This window comes from Eleutherodactylus coqui, chromosome 5 (genome assembly GCF_035609145.1).
Source record: "Eleutherodactylus coqui strain aEleCoq1 chromosome 5, aEleCoq1.hap1, whole genome shotgun sequence".
Lineage (NCBI taxonomy): Eukaryota > Metazoa > Chordata > Amphibia > Anura > Eleutherodactylidae > Eleutherodactylus > Eleutherodactylus coqui.
In genome coordinates, this window is record NC_089841.1 from 165,017,110 (window position 1) to 165,035,988 (window position 18,879).

General features: G+C 43.0%; 1 protein-coding gene across 3 annotated transcripts in view; it reads left to right on the forward strand.

Annotated features, from left to right (window-relative positions):
- The window catches only part of CIT (citron rho-interacting serine/threonine kinase), a 140,833-nt gene that overhangs the window by 22,412 nt on the left and 99,542 nt on the right, over positions 1–18,879 (forward strand). For all 3 annotated transcript variants that reach the window (XM_066603665.1, XM_066603664.1, XM_066603666.1), the window contains exons 7-9: positions 1,121–1,214; positions 1,295–1,498; positions 1,588–1,741. In XM_066603665.1, the coding sequence (XP_066459762.1) occupies positions 1,121–1,214; positions 1,295–1,498; positions 1,588–1,741 (452 nt within the window). The remainder of the gene's footprint in view (positions 1–1,120; positions 1,215–1,294; positions 1,499–1,587; positions 1,742–18,879) is intronic.

Below are 18,879 nucleotides of genomic sequence, written 5' to 3' on the forward strand. Positions count from 1 at the left end.
TATCCCTACAATATACTGAACTGCAAAACCTGCTGACGTACCGACCATGGACAAGATACAAATCCCCAACACACAGCAAGACTATATGATCTCTGGGACATTCACATGTTCCATGTCCAGTGCTGTGTACCCGATTCTGTGCTTTGAATGTCAGATAGAAGGTATTATTTTTGAGAAACAGGATAAAAACTCAAAGTGAGGATGAGGAGCATCACCACACAATTCAAGAAAGGAAGACAGAATTAGCTTTGTTTTTTTTTTTTCAGCCAAATGTACAAAATAGAACACATGACAGTTGTTATATTAAAAGGCAACTTCAAATCCCTGAAAGATCGATAAATTTGGGAATATAAAATTATGACCATCTTTGAAACTCTCAACACAGGCCTAAAGATTTGTCAGGGTTTTATGGTGGGCTATAACAACTGAGACGTGGCTCAGAAAGAGTGAGGACACCAAAGCTCTGGACAAACCTCCATTTAGAAGCCTTAAAACTCACACATCCTTCTCTGTAGACTAATTAAGGACCTCTCTCTCTCTCATTGGGTTCTATTATTGTTAAAAATGGAATTTATCACACTTTGCCCCTGTCCTTCTATGTGCATGTGTATATGTGATTCTTTGCATCTGTCTTGTTGGAAGCCTAATGAAGAATCTGAAGTAGATTCGAAAGCTTGCTGTAACAGTTTACTTTGTTTTTGTTAGTCTCTAAAAGGTATCATCTCTACAAGATAACTTTATTTTTTTCCTCATGTACACAGACAAGAACTTATTATGAAAAGTCGCCTAAAGGGACAGGTACGCTTTGAGAAATGGCTAGGATATGCCATCAATCCAGTATTGGAGGGGTTTGATGTTTGTGAGCTACGCCAATCATGGCATTGAAGTTTTAGAAACCGGAAAGTATAAGGACCCTTTTGGCTTCTGTGTGCTCCACTGGTCATTTTGGTCTGCAGTTGATTATAATAGGCTTATCTTGAGGTTGCTGGAAAAGCAGAGTGGAGCCTACAATAAATAAACTGATTTAATTATAATCCTTTATGGATGGTATTTGTTATTGTGTTCTTAATTAATGTTATGTTATTTTTGGTTTGAATACTGCATATATTGTCTTCCATAGAGATATTAAACCAGAAAATATTCTCATTGATCGCACTGGGCATGTTAAACTAGTAGATTTTGGATCAGCCGCAAGACTAACATCAAATAAAGTGGTAAGTCCATTGAGTTCCATGACTTATAACTTGGTCTCCATATTTTGCTGCCTTCTAACAAGTCGGAATTTATATTTCAGATGAATGCACAGCTTCCTATTGGTACACCAGATTATATGGCTCCAGAAGCGCTCATGGTAATGAATGGGGATGGAAAAGCCACTTATGGTCCTGAATGTGACTGGTGGTCTCTAGGCATCATTGCCTATGAAATGTTATATGGAAAATCTCCATTTACAGAGGGGACAACCACAAAAACGTTCAACAATATCATGAACTTTCAGGTTACTAAAATTTTTTTAATTTTTAGAATTGTGTTTTATATGCTTTTATATTTTGCAGCATTTAATTTCCTCCTAATTGCTTTTGACAGCGTTTCCTAAAGTTTCCAGATGAACCGAAAATCAGCAAAAATTTTCTTGATCTTATCCAAAGTTTACTCTCTGGACAAAGGGAAAGATTGAAATATGAAGACTTGTGCTGTCATCCATTTTTTGCTAGCACTGATTGGGACAATATTCGAAATAGTGAGTACATTAAAAAAATGTTTTAAAGGGCCAATCCTGTGACTTTTTTATTTATTATGTAGCTATCCCTTTCCCCGCCAGTATATATAAGGGGGCTACTGTTACCTTGGGTAGTTATTTCTTTCTGTCTAAAAACCCTGTCCTTTTTTTAAAAAATTTTTTTAAAAACTTTTCTCAGATTGTCATGTGATCTCAATTCTGACCAGCGCAGTTCTACTTGGTAGTTATGTTTTCATTTTCTAGTCAGATTCTTAACATTGTGTCAGAATTGTGTGATGCTGTCACATGGATCTACCATTGAAACTGCCTACAGGGGAAAACAGACATTCCCATCACAGTTACTGATGATGATTAGAGGCTCCTGTCAGATAGCTAGAATAAAGGAGATCACAGCTCATCCTCCTGACTGTATACTTTATGGTCTGTAGCTTATATAGGTGAATACAGAAGGTAATAATAAACTGTTCCCCCAACAGGCAGAATGGTATAACCTCAGCTAATGCTGATGCATCATTGGTTAGTTGTAAAATGGAAAGTTTAAAATCTCTGCCACAAAATGATGCCTGATAAGCATCAAGCAGGAGGCTGCGCTGCAGGAAAGTTACTCAAATACACAAAGGAAACCCCCAGAGTGTGCCAGGCAATCAAGTGAGGAAGATAGGCATGCAAAAATCTATTTTCACTTGAGTGGCCCTTTAAATGAATGTGAATTTCCAGTGATCTGGAAAAAAAAGCGTTCGGTTTATGTTAAATTAACAGTAGAAATGCTTTAGTTATTTTGCATTAAGTTATGTACTCATGCTGCAGCTTTCCTGTAGAATTTTCTACAGCTCTGGTGCAGATTTTGGTGTGGATTTGCTGCAAATTTCACTCTTTGCATTGGAAAAGGTGAAATGTGCAACAAACCATTGACATGCTGCAGATGTAGAATTTGCATCTTGTGCCGATTCTGCACCATGTGGATGAGAGTTGTTAAAGTCTCATCCACATGGCTTATGCTATAAATGTTGAGGATTTTCAGAAAATTTGCAGCATTTATACCCCACTCAGGGAGCAGGAGAGGAGAATCCCTAGGGACGAACAATTCCGTTAATCAATGGGGTCCACACGATTCCGTCCACCTGCCCCACTCTTGGGCACAAGAAACAGTGCTTTTTCTTCTGGCATTTTCAGCTAGATCTGCGGCAAAACCTACGTTACAATGCAGACATGAATCCGCCCTTAGATTGTCTCCTTATAATCAATGCAATTTAGCGGTTCAACAACACGTTTGTGTGATGAGTGAAGATTTTCAAGCATTTCTTGACAAGTAACTGCTACAGTTTTGATAAATTGCACTTAGTAATATCACCTGTTTTATAAGTCCTTAAAGGGGTGGTCTCGCGAAATCAAGTGGGTCTATACACTTCTGTATGGCCATATTAATGCACTTTGTAATATACATCGTGCATTAAATATGAGCCATACAGAAGTTATTCACTTACCTGCTCCGTTGCTAGCGTCCCCGTCGCCATGGTTCCGTCTAATTTCGGTGTCTTCTTGCCTTTTTAGACGCGCTTGCGCAGATCCGTCTTCTCCCTTCTTCTCCCTTCGGCTCCGCTCGGCAGCATCGGCATTTTGGCTCCGCCCCTTGTACGCATCATCACGTAGCTCCGCCCCCGTCACGTGCCGATTCCAGCCAATCAGGAGGCTGGAACCGGCACACATCATGGGGCGGAGCTACGCGATGATGCGTACAAGGGGCGGAGCCAAAATGCCGATGCTGCCGAGCGGAGCCGAAGGGAGAAGAAGGGAGAAGACGGATCTGCGCAAGCGCGTCTAAAAAGGCAAGAAGACACCGAAATTAGACGGAACCATGGCGACGGGGACGCTAGCAACGGAGCAGGTAAGTGAATAACTTCTGTATGGCTCATATTTAATGCACGATGTATATTACAAAGTGCATTAATATGGCCATACAGAAGTGTATAACCCCACTTGCTGCCGCGAGACAACCCCTTTAACGAATAGTCTTCTGTAAAGTAAATATTCTTCTCAGCTTTTTCTCGGGTATACAATATATACTTTATGGGACAATCAATATGGTCAACATTACAGTAGGATATATCATGCAGATTTCATGTAAACATATTAACTGTTGATCCCAAATATGGGATTGACAAGACAACTGTTAGGTGGATTCACAACTGGTTGAGTGATCGTACTCAGAGTGGTCATAAGTGGCTGCACATCCAATTGGAAGACTGTCTCAAGTGGGGTACCATAAGGCCTCATGTCCACGGCTATATTAATATTTAAAATCCGCAGTGTTTTTCCCGCACGTGGATCCGCGCCCCATAGTGATGCATTGGACACCCGCAGGTAGTTAAATACCTGCGGATGTCATTTTTCCCTTCAGGCGTGGATCCGCGTGCGGGAAAAAAAACGTGACATGCTCCATTTTAGTGCAGGTCTCCCGCCCGGGACGGCTCCCGCAGGCTTCTATTGAAGCCTATGGAAGCCGTTCGGATCTGCGAAACACCCATACCAGAATTAAAACTCACCTGTCCGGATGCTGTGGATCTTCCCTCCGTCGCGGCTGGATCTTCTTTCTTCGGCCCGGCGGATGTGTCCGGTGCATGCGCGCGGCACGCGCCCGGCGTCCCGAGCACATCCGCCGGGCCGAAGAAAGAAGATCCGGCCGCGATGGAGGGAAGATCCACAGCGTCCCGACAGGTGAGTTTATTCTTATTTTTAGCCTCATGTCCGGGGGTCAGGAGGGACCCGCTGCGGGATTCTCCATGAAGAATCCGCGGCGGGCCTGATTTTCCCCCATGGACATGAGGCCTAAGGCTCTGTCCTGGGCTCCGTGGTGTTCAACATTTTTATAAATGATCTATATGAGGTAATTGAGAGGAAACTGATCTAATTTGATGGTGACTAGAGATGAGCGAGCGTACTCGGAAAAGCACTACTCGCTCGAGTAATTTGCTTTATCCGAGTATCGCTGTGCTCGGGTCTGAAGATTCGGGTGCCGGCACGGAGCGGGGAGCTGCAGGGGAGAGCGGGGAGGAACGGAGGTAAGATCTTTCTCTTCCTCTCTCCCGCCCGCTCTCCCCTGCTCCCCGCTGCGACTCACCTGTCAGCCGCAGCGGCACGCGAATCTTCAGACCCGAGCACAGCGATACTCGGATAAAGCACATTACTCGAGCGAGTAGTGCTTTTCCGAGTACGCTCGCTCATCTCTACTGGTGACACAAAGTTAGGAGGGATAGCTAACACTGGAGAAGAGAGAGTGAGGATTCAAAAAGATCTAGACAAGTTTGAACAGTGGGTTGTGACTAACAGAATGGTATTTAACAAGGAGAAATGCAAAGTCCTACATCTGCGCAAGGAAAATGTAAAAAGCACATACAGAATGGGAGGAATTGAGCTTAAGCAGCAGAACATGTGGAAAAGACTTCAGTATATTAATAGTTCACAAATTGAATAGGAGTCAACAGTGTGGCGCAGCAGCAAAAAAAAGCAAGCGCAATTCTGAGATGTATTAAGAGAAGCATAAAGTCTAGATCACGTGAGGTAATTATCCTCCTCTACTCTTCCTTAGTCAGACCTGATCTGGAATACTGTGTCCAGTTCTGAGCACCCTAATTTAAAAAAAATACATAGTGTGGGAAGACAGCTCGGTAGAGTGCGGGTTTGCGGCAGTCAGAGATGGAAACACGTATTTAAAGTCCAAGTACAGGCGTGACCTGCATTTATTTCAGTCCAGAAAATCAAACAAATCTAGCCTTCAGGCAAGAAAACAATAGTCCAGCATTAGGATAATAGGCTGTCCCTGCCTGTACAGGTCACGTTCTGCAGGTGCACCACACAGCAGGGCTTTTACCTCCAGCAGGTATCTCAGGCTGCCTGGGTCCAGCAGCCATCCAGTCTCACCCTGTGTCAGTGCACGCTGCTATTTATATGCTGATTAACCTTGCACTTACCCCGGAGTGGAGGAAGTGGAATGGATGGCCCCACTACCAACCTGCCATCCATTCCAAAAATCCAGGCCCAAAAGATTTTTAAAGAGACCATCTCCAGCAACTACTTGCTGGAGATTACATTGCATTCCTGGACTTTCATGTCTCTAATAGCAGGACATGGACTTCCTCCAGCCCCACTAGGCATAATAACAGAACCTATGGGTGACGTAGCGACCATCCACTATCATGCCCCTCAGTACCTCACAATAGAAAAACTGCAGCAAGTTCAAAGAAGAGCAACCAGGATGGTGAGCGGTCTGCAAATCATATCCTCTAAGGAATGGTTAAAGGATCTGGGAATGTTTAGTTTGCAAAAAAGAAGGCTGAGAGGAGACTTAATAGCGTTCTACAAATATCTGAAGGGCTGTCACAGTGCAGAGGGATCAGCCCTATTCTCATTTGCACAAGGAAAGACTAGAAGCAATGGGATAAAACTGAAAGGGAGGAGACAGAGATTAGATATTAGAAAAACAGTGAGGTTGATCAATGAGTGGAACAGGTTGATACGGGAGGTGATGAGTTCTCCTTCAGTGCAAGTCTTCAAACAGAGGCTGGTCAGACATCTGTCTAGGATGATTTAGTGATCCTGCATTGAGCAGGGGGTAGGACCAGATGACCCTGGAAGTCCCTTCCAACTCTACGATTCTATTAAACAGCTGAAATGAACTGTTTTTAAAATGGCACAATTACAAAAAAAGAAAATCGCAATTTTTTCTTTCTGCTTTGCTTAGATTCATTCAAAAACTGTGGGGTCAAAATACACCATACACCCCTAGATGAATTTGTTAAGCTAGTTTTTTTTAAAATGGGGTCATTTGTGGAGGTTCTCTGTTGGTTTGGCTGCTCAAGGGCTCCACAAGTGGCCAATGGGGCCTAAAACACCTTCAAGCAAAATGTCTGTTCTAAAAACCACCAGCTGCTCCTTTCGGTTTGGGCCCCTTTGTGCATAAGGACATAATATTAGGGCCACACAGGGTATGTTTCTGAATACAGAACAAACAGGGGGATCCATTTTGGGGTGAAAGTCTTCATTCATATGTGTGCTGTATAAAAAAAACCCTGTTTTTAAAATGACATAATTGCCAAAAAATGAAAATCGTAAATTTTTCATTGTGCTGTGCTTAGATTCATTGAAAAACTGTGGGGTCAAAATATGCAGTGCAACCCTAGATGAATTCGTTAAGGGGTCTAGTTTTCAAAATGGGGTCATTTATGGAGGTCCTCTGCTGTATTGACTGCTCAAGGACTCTACAAGTGTGCTAATGGGGCCTAAATCACCTTCAAGCAAATGTCTGTTCTGAAAGCCACCGGCTGCTCCTTTCTGTTTGGGCCCTGTTGTGCATAGAGACACAAGATTAGGGCCACAGGACAAACAGGACTATCCATTTTGAATGGAAATCCTCATTTTCATGTGCACTACAGAAAAAAATTCTGTCTTTTAAATGAATTTTTTCTCTTCTAAATTGCATTAACTCCTGAAAAGAAACTGTGGGGTCAAAATACTCCTGACCCCCCTCAGTGAATACATTAAAATGTGTATTTTTAAAAATGGGGCCATTCTTGGGAGTATCTATTATTCTGACACCTATGAGGCTTTGCAATCTTGGCTTGGCTTGGTGTAGGAAAACAAAATGTTCCTCAAAATCTTATAATCAATGTTAAATTTGTACACCTTCTAAATGGTTAAAAAAAGAAAGTTTTTCCAATGTGCTTCCAGAATAAAGTAAAGAGATGGAAATATATATCTCATCAAAAATTTGTACAGTATGTTTGCACATATTTGAAAGATTGCAGTTGAAAATGTGAAAGTTACAATTTTTTCTACATTTTCCCAATGTTGCTGCTTTAAATAAATATACACAAATTCTATCGGTCTATTTTTACCACTTGAATGTAGTACAACATGTGGCTAAAAAACAATGTCAGAATCACTTGGATATGCAAAAACTTTATGGAGCTATTCTATGTTAAGGTGACACATGTCAGATTTCCAGATCAAAAATTTTCCATTAAGGCGCAAACCGGCTTGGTCACTAAGGGGTTAGTTTTTAAGTAACAAAGTAAGATTCAAGGTTCTATTACTTTAACTGCTTAACTTCTAATAAAGTAAAATACCATCGACCTGAGTAGACAAGATACAAAAGTAACAGTTGGGGGAAGACAAAGAGGAAATATTTGATGGTAAGTTAGATTTCCCTGGAAGGGTTGAGGATTTGGCTGTTGGATTCCAAAGACGCATTGTGAGGGAGTACTGGTGTCAGGATGGCCAGGTTTTTTCATATACCAATTCACGGTCTCTAAGGATAGCTGTTAGTTTCTTGTTGACCATAATTAATGATCATTTTCTTTCAACTAAATGCTAACTGATGTTTTCCTCCTGGAACCAGCGTGCAGCTAGGAAGCAATAAGATATCCATTTATGAGTATGTTTGGGGATGTTAGGGATTCGTTTGCCCAATAAAGCTTCAGAGGATGATTTTTGTAACGATAGGTTAGTAATGGAGAGTGTAAGAATGTAGAACTGAATCTACGGAGTCTTGGACAATTCCACCAGATATGTAGAAAGGTACCCTCACGGCCGCATCCCCTAAAACATAGGCCTGACGTCCCTGGGAACATGATGGAGATTCTTTTAGGAATGGGGTACTAATGCATTAGAAGTTTATAACCCGCCTTTGTAATTGATATGTTAATAGAAATTTTGCGGTTGATATGGCGATTTTATGCCACTACAAAATTGGTAATCCCTCACCTTGTTCCCCTTTCCATCTCCGCATGTAGGGGAGTGTATCCGTGGGTGTTGTGAAATTGGAGTTCAATTTGGCAATTATTCTAGGGCCCCTGGTATTTGTTTTACAAAGACTCTTGAAGATAGTTAACCAGTTTTTGTCTATCTTCGGTAGGAGCCAATACATAATGCTTCATTTGCTGAAGACGCAAAAATCGCCATGTTTGGAATGGAGTGGACAGCTCGAAAGAGCTCAAATTGTCTAAAGCCTAGTCTATCCACGAAATCAACTATTTTGGTGAGATCTCTGGCTATCCACCATTCAAAGTCATACGAAGAGGAAAGGCAGGATTACCAAATATGCTGGATATAGGAGGTGTTTAGATATCAGGTTATATCTTTTAGAGAGTCTATCCAAGAGCGCCACAGAGGAAGACACATCAGGGTTCATGACTGCTTTTTTATATTCTGTTCTGTGCCAAAAAATACCTACAAGTGATTGGGGGGGGTAACTGCCTGTGCCTTGTTCAATACCCATTGGGATTTATCATGATGGGAGAAAATGGAGGTTAGTTGAGCTGTGTTGCAATATTTTATGATATTATTGGCCCCCAGACCCTCCCGCACTTTGAGGCGCATATAGGGTAGACTGTTGCATACGTCTGGATTTGACCAGATGAAGGTCATCAGTTTGGATTGTAAATATTGCAAGTCTGCTGCTGGGATAGGAATGGGCAAAGCATGGAAAAGATATAGGATTCTTGGAAACCATGACATTTTAATAGAATTAAAGGGGTTGTCCCGCGAAAGCAAGTGGGGGTATACACTTCTGTATGGCCATATTAATGCACTTTGTAATGTACATTGTGCATTAAATATGAGCCAAACAGAAGTTATTCACTTACCTGTTCCGTTGCTAGCGTCCTCGTCTCCATGGTGCCGTCTAATCTTCAGCGGCTAATCGCCCGAATAGACGTGCTTGCGCAGTCCGGTCTTCTCCGTTTTGAATGGGGCTGCTCATGCTGGAGAGCTGCCCTCGTAGCTCCGCCCCGTCACGTGTGCCGATTCCAGCCAATCAGGAGGCTGGAATCGACAATGGACCGCACAGAAGCCCTGCGGTCCATCGAGGGTGAAGATCCCGGCGGCCATCTTCACAAGGTAAGTAAGAAGTCACCGGAGCACAGGGATTCGGGTAAGTACTGTGCGGTTTTTTTTTTAAGCCCCTGCATCGGGTTTGTCTCGCGCCGAACGGGGGGGCTATTGAAAAAAAAAAACAACCCGTTTCGGCGCGGGACAACCCCTTTAATTCTGCCTAACCAAGATAGATTGTAGGAAGCTCATGTATTTAGGTCTTGCTCTGTTTTTAATCGGGGGTGGGGGAGGCGCTCTGTGATCCAAAGAAAATGAAAGTTAAGTTTCAAAAGCTTAAGCATGGAAGGAGGCAAGTTTAGGTTTGGTGCCAGAAATTTGGTATCATTAACTCTTAGACCTGAAATCCCTCCAAATTGATCCAGAATTTGATATATGTTGGGAAGAGAAAAGAGGAGGAGATGAACAACAGTACGTCCTCTGCATATAGGGCGCATTTGTGTTCAGGTCATCTTATGTGGATGTCCGAACACGCTCACTTGCACTAAGCTTAGAAGCTAAAGGCTCATTTACACGGAATGATGATTGCTCAAAAATTGCTAAAAAGCGATCGTTTGAGTGATTGTTGCATCTAAACGCGTGGCCATCATGCACTTTTCGTGCACTGCTAGCTGATCGTTAAGTTCAGGCCAAACTATAAATCGTCCTTCAGCCTTATCAGTAGTTCTCCACGGGTAGTGCTGATAGCATTGTTTCCCGTTGGAGAACAAAGGAACTGAAAGCAGATAAGAGCCCTTGGGCTATTAACTGCTTCTAGCTAAAAGCTTCATTTGCACACAATTGCTATTAAGTAGCTAAGTAGCTAGTTAATAGTTTATAAAAAATGATCGCTCAAAGCTGTCACTCAAACTCGTTTGAGTGATCATCGCTCCGTGTAAATGGGCCTTAAAGGTTCGATTGCTAATGCAAATAGAAGAGGTGATAAGGGGCAGCCCTGCCTCATTCCCCTCTCAATAGCTATTGTGTCAGACTCAAAGCCACAGATCTGGACTGAGGCAGAGGGGAAGGAGTAGAGCGCTTGAATTGCGGTTCTGAATTTTGTTCCAAAGCCGATTTCCCTCTAGAATGAAAAATACCTATTGCCAAGGGACCGAATCAAAGGCCTTGTGTAAATCTAGGCTAAGGTAGAAATCTTCGCCTGTTTTCCTCACCGTCCCAGCTGGATCGTATCGCCAAAAATAATATTAATTGCCAGTCTTGTTTGATCGGTGGCTTGCCAACCAGAGATGAATCCAACCTGATCTGGGTGAATGTACTGATTAATGAAGATATTAAGTTTGGACATAATTTTGAAAAGAATCTTTAGGTCATTATTAATTAAAGAAATCCGGTGACAGTTTTCGCAAATAGAGTGACCCTTATTAGGTTTTGGGATTACGTGAATAAAGGCTTTGTTGGCTGTAGGGGATAAATATGCGATTTGAAGAAGGGAGTTGAAAAACCCAACCATAGGACCGCGCAGGGGCGCGTAGAATTTCTTATATGTTGGAGAAGCTGTCCTGGCCAGGGGCTCTGGAAGGTTTAAGTGATTTTACTGCTACCCAAGTTCCTCTCCACCATCACCTCTTTCTCAAGAATGTCCCTATGCTCTGGCATTAATCTAGGAAGTTTCTTCTCGAGCAATTTCTGGCACATTTACTGTGGGAAAGGATCTTTAGTGTATAGGCTTTGTAGAATTGACCAAATGCTCTTCTGATCTCTACTGGATTTTGGCTTAGGGTACCATTTTATAGGCGTAAATTGGGGAGTTCTTGGAGGAAGAGTCTGGGAGCCAGCCGTCGGACCAATAGTCTACCCTGTTGATCTACCTGTGAGAAAAAAATTATATCTGGACCATCTTAATTGTTTTTCTGCTGTAGTAGTTAGGCATAGATTAGGTTCGGTATCTGCTTGGGAAATTTGAGACAGAAGATCCAGAGCGGGGTTGTTTTGTGGCGTTCTAACAGGGAAGAATAGTGAGCCTTTTTTTGCTTCAGTTCCTTTGCCCATTGAACTTTTATTTTGGAAGCTAATTGAATGAATCTCCCTCTGACCACCGCCTTATGGGCTTTCCAAGTGGTGGCATGTGAGGTGTCTGCAGGAAGGGTATGCAAGTCTTCAATGGTATCTAGAATCTCCTTTTGTACAGAGTCGTTATTGAGGAGAGATTCATTGAACCACCAATATCCCGTGGTTTTGTAGTTAGCCAGTTCTATAAATGAAATTAAGTACAGTGAGTGGTCTGACCAGGAACAATTCAGAATTTTTGCTTCTGCGATTTTGTGGATAAATCTGGTTTGTGTAAAAACGTGATTTATTCTAGTGTATAAATTGTGCGCTACACAGTAATATGTATAATCTGTATCCGAGGGGTGATGGTTCCACCAGATATTTCCCAGATCAAAAAAGTGCAGAAGCTTTGCGAATCGGTGAGCAGGAGCTGTTGGGGGAATGAGTTTAGATTTATCGATATTCAATTTATCGAGGGAAACATCCAGAGACAAGTTGGAGTCTCTACCCACAACAATTGGGCCTTCAAAGCAGAGGAGCTATGAGGAAAAGCTGTCATACGTGAATGGAAGTTGTTTAGTGTTTGGGGCGTAATAATTAACAAGTGTGACTTGTGAGCCGGTAAGAGCGCCTGGGACCATTAAAAACCTAGCCTCTCGGTTTTGGTGGATCTTCTGTACAGTGAAGGAAGTATGTCTGGATATCCAGATCACCACAACTCTCTTTTTCTCCTGCGCAGAGATGAGGTAGTGTGGTGAAAAAATGTCGGCGTGGAGGTGGGGGAAAAATGCATCTCCTGGAGAAAAACAACAACCACCCGAATCCTGGGGTAGTATTCAAAGGCTTAGCGTCTTTTGATAGGCGAGTTAAACCCCTGGACAATGTGCGAGACAAAGGAAATAGACATGTTTAGATGAAATATAAAAATGCATTTTAAGGTACGTGAAAGAGAATCGGGGGTCCAAGTGATCTAGAAGGAATCCGTCCAGGTTACTCCACCATAAGGGAAAATGCCTAAAGCCCTAAAAGGAAGGGGAAAGTGTGTGGACAAAAGAGAAGGAGATGGATGTGTGATGGGGGAAGACTGGGAACCCGAAAATACAAACAAGTAAAGTATAAGAGTGTGGGGATATATTCCCCAAAATAGTGTCACAAATGTGACGAGGGATAGAGGGACGGTGGATATAATCAACCGCCAGTCCATCATGGTAGTGAGCAGAAGCTCCTGTAGCACATATCACATTCAAGGGGCAAAAATATCAACATCAAGTTAAATGCAAGTAAATTAACTGTTAACATCTAACTAGGATTAGAACTAGAGAGACGCCTGTGAGGCGTGCATGGCCATCAAATAACCATTGACGAAGGTATTGTCACATGACATTCAGTGCAAAAAAATGGATCAGCTCTACTTTTGTACAGCAGTGCAAAGGGGACCACTTATGAGGTGGCGTAACCACTAAGATTCAGGTTGTGGGTCCTGCTTTCTGCTTGGTTATGAACTTCCAAAGCTGCAAGAGTGCCTTAAATCATCCGTCGAGCTGACCGGCAGGAAAAGCTCATTTGAGAGGAGGCCAAGTTGAAGGAAAAGAGATTCTCCTTTGTCAAATTAATACAATCCATATTGCTTGTTGTTGTATGAGAAGCAAAGGCAAAAAGGAAAGGACCAGCGATAGTGTATATCTCTGTTTGCCAGACAGAGCAGTAGGGGCTTCAGTTCTCTGCTCCTCTGTATCGTCCCTGGAGAAATATTTGAGAAAATTTGGACCTCGTGGCCTGCAATGGAGATGGATCGTCTAGCTCTGGAAGCATGGAAGACCTTCTCTTTGATAGAGTTATAGTGAGGTTTAACAATAATATCTCGAGTGGAACCTTCTTTACGCTGTGCTGCTAGAGCCCGATGGGCTCTATCCATATGAGAAGGCTCGATGTCTGGAATAAGTGATAGTATCACAGACATACCCAAAGCAGTTTCTGACCTCCTGTTTTCTGGATCTTCTATCTTCATATTGGTGACTTCCAGGTATTACTGTAGGTCAGATACCATCTTGGAGATTTGGTTTATTCTGGACATCGTGGAATCCACTTTGAAATCCAAGGAATCCAGTCTTCTCCCAGTGTCTGAAAAGTATTGCCTGAGGGTTTTGGTTATAGTCGCTGTAGTTTGAGAGCTCACTGAATAGCATCTAGATAGGAGTGTGGCATCTAGGGAGTCATTTGGTTGGCATAAAGGAGCTGGTACTGGCGTCGTGGAAAGGGTTTCTCGGCCTTTTAGGGTTTCAGGCGTGAGGTCAGTACCTTTTTGGCCATAGAAATCCTGGGACAGTGAGTCTGAGTCAGGACTATGTGGTGTTAGAGAGAAAGGATTAAGGGTCATTTGGCTGAGGATGATCTCCGCATTAAGCCTGTTTGCTGATTCGTCAGTGGTCGCTGTTTGTCATGCATATTAGAGTGGTAGATGCCATTTCTATAAATGTTTGACTGATCGTTCTCTACTATTAAGTGGTGTTTTGGTATTCCTACACCCTCCTCTGGCCATTCACACAAAATAAAGTGGAATGCAGATTGAAGGGTTAGAAAATGTAAACTTTTGACGACGATGCTGGTAGTAGCTGAGTGTGACTGTGTGGAGCTACGCAGCTCTGTGACAACATGGCCACAGTAGGCAGCTGCGTGGGTGTGCCCAGGTTGTGTGGCATGGCATTAGCGGGACACCATGGACTAAAGGACTTGCTGCTGGTGCTGTGGCTTGTTGCTCCCTGTATTGGGAATGAAGTCCTGCTGCTGAGAGACTATCAGGTCCCTCCCCCTGGCTACTGATACAGCTGTAGAGGATTAGGGGTGATGTTGAAGCCTCCAATCCCCCCCAGGGAGTATTGGAATGGGCCCCTTCCAACGGCAGTCAGGCCATGATTTTCGGGACTCTAGACTCGAAGGGTGGGCTCCTCACCCTCTCCCCCACATAAGGGGGTCTCTGCCAGATCTCCTGATGTGAGGCTGAAGGCTCCGGATCTCGATCGCGGACAGCCCCGCAAACTTATCTCATGGCTTCAGCTGCTCCACTAGGCCTCAGAAGGCTGAAGGCCTCCACGGCATCGAATCTGCCCGTGGAGCCCCTCAAAGTATGCGCCCCCCACTCCAGGGGGCCCAAGGAGGTGGAAGAAGCAGCAGATTATGAAATTGCCTTCTCTGAGCTCTCCTGCTACACGTCCACTGCTGATGACATCAAGGCCACCTCCCACCACAACTGGGGTTTCTCTGGGATTGTGTGAGGTTGCAATGATTGGGCTCCCGTGGCCTAAAGTGGAATCACATGTTCATCGTACTAGTAAGGTTGTCGAATTTACTAGGTCCTCCTTTAAGTTTTTAGGTCAATTATTTGAGCAGAAAAGACTTGGGTCTTATCTCTCAGTGGGACTTATAAAAGAGAATGCGCTGGGACGTGGTGCGTATTTTGGGCATTATGCCGGAAGTTTGGCTGGTGCGGTGTGAAATGGTCCGGAGACTCCTATGGCGGCATGCACTTCCTTAATCCTGGGGGAAAATTAATAAAGAAATGGCTTTCTTTGTTTTTGAATCTGAGAAGTGTGGTTGTCAATCACCGGGATCAGTATTCAACATGGCAGCATGCTTCACCCACTGGCTGGTCTCATGTCGTAGTAATTTTTGATTCTATGTGAAGTGTGGCATTCTGTCTGACACTGACATTGTGTGATTTGTACTATAGATCTCTGTTATTATACAATGCAGAAAATTACATTTTTTAGTTTTCTCTATAATTTGCAATGTGCCAATTGTATTCAACATTTCTCATCTTTATTGTTATCTTTTATTGTCACCATTTTCTTGGCAATCCTTCTCTTATACGGTTATCTTATAGGACAGCGCCTGTTCTTATAATATAGTAAGGCCTCTAGACAATATAAAGGGGTCATGAAGCTTTGAAAAAATGTTTTGCTTAAACAGGGCTTTAACCCCTTAGTGACCACCCCATTGCCTTTTTACGTCCTAGCTTGCTGGGCTTTATTGCCCAGGGATGTTAAAACATGCTCTATGCAGGGATGAAAACCCTGCAAGCTGTGGACGTGACAAGGCAGCTAAAAGTACTCACCCTGTCCTACGCGATGTCCTGCGGTGTTCTGGCTTCCCTGTCCCGACAGCGGCTTCTGCGGACGAGCGCCAGACGTCATACGTCGGGCGCTGGCACAGAAGGGCGCACGGCCCGGGAAATTAAACAATCTATCTGACCTCCCACCTAACATGTGTAGCCCAGAACAGAGAGATGTCACTGGGAGCTGCTGTATATAGTTTCCGGTCACATGATTGCTGCTAACCAATGGATAACAGCGATCATGTAAAGTAAAAAAAAAGTGTGCTATGGGCCTAAAATATCTTCAAGCAAAATGTCTTTTCTGAAAGCCACCGGCTGCTCCTTACGGTTTGGGCCCTGTTGTGCATGGAGACACAAGATTAGGGCCACAATGGGTATGTTTCTGAACACATGACAAACAGGGCTATCCATTTTGAGTACAAATCCTCATTTTCATGTACACTACAGAAAAAAATCATGTCTTTTAAGTGACATATTTGCAAAAATATGAAATTGTATTTTTTCTCCTCTAAATTGCATTAACTCCTGAAAATAAACTGTGGGTCAAAATACTCATGACACCCCTCAGTGAATACATGCAAATGTTTTTTTTTCCAAATGGGGTCATTTGTGGGGGTATCTATCATTCTGACACTTATGAGCCTTTGCAGTCTTGGCTTGGTGTAGCAAAACAAAATGTTCCTCAAAATCTTATAATTAATGGCATTGGGCCTAAAGGGGAATGTATTGCCTATTTTGTTTACATATTGAAACAAGATACTGATGCATATAATTTTTTGCAATCTATTTTTATTTTCTAGTTGTATTTTTTTTTTTTATTTGACTTTCTATACATGATGATATAGGGGTAGCAATCTTGATTGAACTGCTTCTAACAGCATTTACAGAGATGCCTTATAGTAGCCTCATGGACCACATTAACCTGTAGTCTGGGGATGTTCAGTGACCTCTATGGGAGAATGTTCTATGCATGCTTTGTAACCCATGCAGAAGTAATTGTGCAGGGGGGGAGGAGGTGAGCTGTGAACATAATTTATTGTCAGTAGTGGAGCCGGTGTTGTTTATGTATAGATTTTACCTGTCATTATTGTAATCCTGCCTTTTGTTTAAGCATCTCATTTATAATTAAAGGCCTAATTAAAACACCAGAATATTTAATAGCAAGCTGTTATATACCAAATACATGTAACCTTAAAATTACAAGATATAGAAAGAAATGAATAGTTATAAATAGTTTAAAAAAACCTATTCAGTTCCACAAACTTATAAACATAAATCAGTGCTGGTAATACAAGTCTATGGTCAGGTATAAGGCCGAATGTACATGTCCGGGTCGGATTCCGCATGTGGGATCTTGTAGTTGAATCGGATCCTGTGCCGACCGTTGCCAGCCACCCCCCCCCCCCCCCCGCGTACCGCTCCCGATACTCCCTCTCTGTGCTGCGGGTGTTGCGGCCGGCGCACATGCACAGTGCAGAGAATGCTGTAATGGCAATGACACAGATCCAGGGTGATTTCGAAATTGGCATTCGGGAATCGAGACGGGTTGGACGGCTTTGATTGGCTGCATTAGAAGCTGTTCGTGCGAGTCCTGCACGAAAATAGATAATGCTGTGATTCTTCCTCTGTGAGTGGAAATTGCAAGTGATTTCTGCTCGTGTGCGTGGAAGAATCATTTTACATTGCATGCTATGAATTGACATTGCTGTGGCATTCACTGCCAGACACCCGCCGCGGATTCCGCAGCAAAGATCCGCTTGTGTGCATTGGGCCTAAAGAAGTTTGAAAATTGTGTATAGCAGGGCCCAGGAAGTATAAACATGTAATGTTACAGTCAATAGTAGAATTGCCTTCTGTGTATTACAACAGCAATTTGCAGTTAAATTGGCTATTTTTGTACATACACATAGAATGTCCTGGCACTATACAACAGTTGATTGTTACCTAAGTAGTAGGTGTTTAGCACTTTCCTGCACTTTCAGATGACTTTTCAGAATAAGCTGTTTTGTGTATACTTGAGGAATCTTTCCACCAGTTATTTACTCAGTAGGCTCCATTTCTAATTTTCAGCTCTCACTGAACTGGTGAAAGAGACTGCTAATACTGCTATATTCTTCTATAAAACTGCACATGGAGAAGCCACAGATATTCACCATAGTTTTCAGTAGCACACACAAAGGAATCATATCCATGTAGATAAGTGATTTACAGCTACTGGAATCATATCTATGTTAGTGTTTCTGTCCCTCTTTCACTCCTCCTACCTTCCTCTTTGTAGACCTCTATGGGCAGCATGAGTCATCACCCTCTTCCACTACCAGTTCTCCATCTTATCTCTGTTACTATAGACTGGCGTCACTTAACAGGCAGTGGACAGCAAATTACAAGGAAGAGCCTTAGTGGCTAGCACCTTAGAGTAAATTTTTCTGCTTAAAAATGTGATTTTTCAGGTAAATAGTTATTTAAATTTTTGATGATCATGTTTGCTATCATATTAAAGGAGTTGTCAAGATCTGAACTAATGATCATCTATCCTTCCCCTTTTAACATAAGTTGTATTAAAATACACTGACTATTTAAATGGAACCTGTGGCCATTTTTCCCCCTTCTAAACTGTCTGCAGTAGGATATCAATCATGGCCAGTGAAGATGTCCTGAAAATCAGAGTGGGACTACCAATTTTCCTCGATAATAAGACCTACCCTGATAAGCCATACCCTGGTTTTCATGGGGAGGCTTGAAATATAACCCCTCCCCTGAAAACAAGCCCTAGCTAACCTACATGAAAAAAAACATCAATACTCACCTACTCTGTGGCGACCTGATGCCTCACGATGGTCTCCGGGGGTGCTGCGGCAAGCTGCAGTGTCCTCCGCACTGACATAGCAGTTTCTTTCTGGTGACGGGGCTTTGAATACCCCGCCTCCAGCAAAGCAAGCGCTGTGATTGGGTCGATCGTCAGCCAATCACAGCAGGCGCTCTATTATTCACAGCCATTCAGTGAATGACATCACTGAATGGCTGTGATTGGCTCATCGAGTGGCGTCTGTGATTGGCTGGCGCTCGATCCAATCACAGCGCTCGCTTTGCTGGAGGCGGGATATTCAAAGTCCCGTTTACCAGAAAGACACTGATATGTCAGTGCAGAGGACAC